General features: G+C 38.1%; 1 protein-coding gene across 2 annotated transcripts in view; it reads left to right on the top strand.

The window, feature by feature from the left end:
- Nucleotides 1–2168, top strand: part of LOC107671461 (raftlin-like) — a 95741-nt gene extending 93573 nt beyond the window's left edge. For both annotated transcript variants that reach the window (XM_016464383.1, XM_016464382.1), the window contains exon 11: nt 1115–2168. In XM_016464383.1, the coding sequence (XP_016319869.1) occupies nt 1115–1242 (128 nt within the window). In that variant the 3' untranslated portion in view covers nt 1243–2168. The remainder of the gene's footprint in view (nt 1–1114) is intronic.
- The last annotated feature ends 246 nt before the right edge of the window (nt 2169–2414 follow it).

The raw sequence follows: 2414 nt of genomic DNA, 5'->3' as shown, positions 1-2414 counted from the left end.
CCAGTGATGGCAGTTTGGCCACCAAGCAGATCGTTTTCCTCCAGAGACCAGTGCTGCCTCGCAAGAAGAAGGAATCCAAGGTGTGTAACCTCTTATTCCAGCCGCATTACTGACATACTGCTGTCAAACACACACACACACACACAGTTAATATCATATTCCTCTCATTCTCTCTGTTTCTTGGCTAAAAACATCTACGTAGTTTGTGTTAGCAGCCAAAGTCACACACCAAGTGTTTTTACAGGGTTCAGTGCAGGCATCAGGCATTTCCTTAAAGCTCCACATAAAATGGAGCAGAAAGCACAAGACGCTTGAACAGAACAATGCATAATTTAAACAAAGATTTAGCTCCATGTCACTTCAAAGAAAACCAGAGCGAGTGTGTGTATAGCGGGTGTTACTGCGTGTTTGGCTTTCCTGATGATATTTACTTACACGCCAGTGTTGTCTTTTTACATTTTTTGGGAAGAAAGGGCCAATGCAAATGAACTGTGCTAAGCTTTAATCAACCCGTCACACTTGTCATCATCAGTTGTATATGTAATTCAATATGTGAATTTGTATTCGCAACCATAACAAACTGATGTGAGAATCTAAATGCACTTTTTCCGAAAAGAAAAATTTCACATGGCATACATCTCACGCATCTTGTGGTTGCACGAGGACACCACAGCTTTGTGTGTACTGCTTTTATATAAGCATCATCTCACATATTCAAAAGTGCAATACAGCAACAACCAGGTTTTGAGCATTTACAAATCACAATGATCTGTACTCTACTTGAAGGAAACAGGGTTAAAAACTAAAGTTAAGAAATAGTTTATGCAAATGAAAGCCAGAAAAGTGGCAGGGGGCAGCCAATCACGGTGAGAAGAGCCAGTGACGTCTGTCATTAACGTTTCTTAAACGTGCTTAAATGGATAAACATGGATTTATTGTGGGTTTGTTTAACATTGATGATGCCTGTTTGTTATTTGAAGAGGTTTACTAAGGGTAAAAAAAAGATTAAATCATGTTATTATATTTAATTCAGAAGACAGTAGGTACAGTAGGTAAACAGAATTTTGCTCAAAAGTACATTTTTTATTTATCATGGAAGCAGTGATGATGATTAAGCGTAGTGTGAAAGCAGAAGCTGAAATGGGGTCGTGTCAAGACAAGGCCTCACCTACAGCACAAGAAACAGGACGACAGGACGATGAGGTGGACAAACAGGAAGACAGCTCAGCCAATCAGGATTGAGGACGCACTCACACCCACCAGGCCAATGGAAGTGGACCTTTATGAATGTTCTAATTGCTACGCTGCAAAAAAATCACTATTTTGTCTTGTTTTCCAGTATCGAAACATCCTTAAAACAAGTTCGAGTTTGCAAATGCAGGCTAAACATGTCTTGTTTTATTGATCTTTAGATACTCAAGACGAAAGTGTAGCTTACGGTTTCAGACAGGTAAACTGTCATGCAAACACCTCACCTGACATTTCCACCTCTTGTAACCAATGCTGAACATTTAACTCACCGCTGGTGAGCGGGCGATAACATCCCTTCCCCATCAATGAGCCGAAAGGACTCCGGTATCCAGGAAGAGGGAGGAGAGATGGGAAGAGATTGTTATCGGTAAATGCACTGGATGGGAAAACCACATTAATATTTACTCAATGAGCCCAGAGGGCCGAGACAGACTTGAAGACGGCATCTCAGACGCGCTCCGAGGAGAAGGTTACTGTTGCGAGAAGCAATCTATTGTGATGTAAGGTGCATTTGTTTGTGTATGTTTTTGTTTACGTTTATATGAATATTTCATATCACCGTCCAAACGAAAGGGTCAGCTTCTCGAAATTTAAGAGAAGATTCACAACCTGGTAGAGAATCATACTGGGAATATTTCTATTAAGTTCGTTGTGCAATAGGGGCAACTTTTTATTGGTTTGGTTGTTGGCATTCAGAGCGTATCCACCACTGGTTTAAAGGAATAACTCACACAGAAATAAAAATTCTGTCATTATTTACTCACCCTCATGTTGTTTCAAATATGTATGACTTCATTCCATGGGAAAAGTGAATGAAGACTGGGGCTGTTGTATGGAAACCCATTTCTGCCACGTGAGAAAAAAAAAGAATGCATTAGTAAATCAAAATTAATGATTATGAGACAAAAAGTCACAATTATAACACACTAAATCATAATTATGAGATAAAGAGTAGAAATTGACAAAATGTTGACACTGAAAAGATAAAAAGTCATAATTATGACATACAAAGTCATTATTTCACTTTTTATCCCATAATTTTGACTTATGTTACAATTTCAGCTTATCTCATTATTATTTGGTATGTCATACGTTTGACTTTTTATCTCATAATTATGTCTTATATCAATTTTAACTTTTTATCTCACAAATTTAATTTTATT

Source organism: Sinocyclocheilus anshuiensis, unplaced genomic scaffold, assembly GCF_001515605.1.
Source record: "Sinocyclocheilus anshuiensis isolate Anshui unplaced genomic scaffold, SAMN03320099.WGS_v1.1 scaffold552, whole genome shotgun sequence".
NCBI lineage: Eukaryota > Metazoa > Chordata > Actinopteri > Cypriniformes > Cyprinidae > Sinocyclocheilus > Sinocyclocheilus anshuiensis.
Note: the sequence above shows the minus strand (reverse complement) of the source record. Positions and strands in the feature narration are given on the sequence as shown.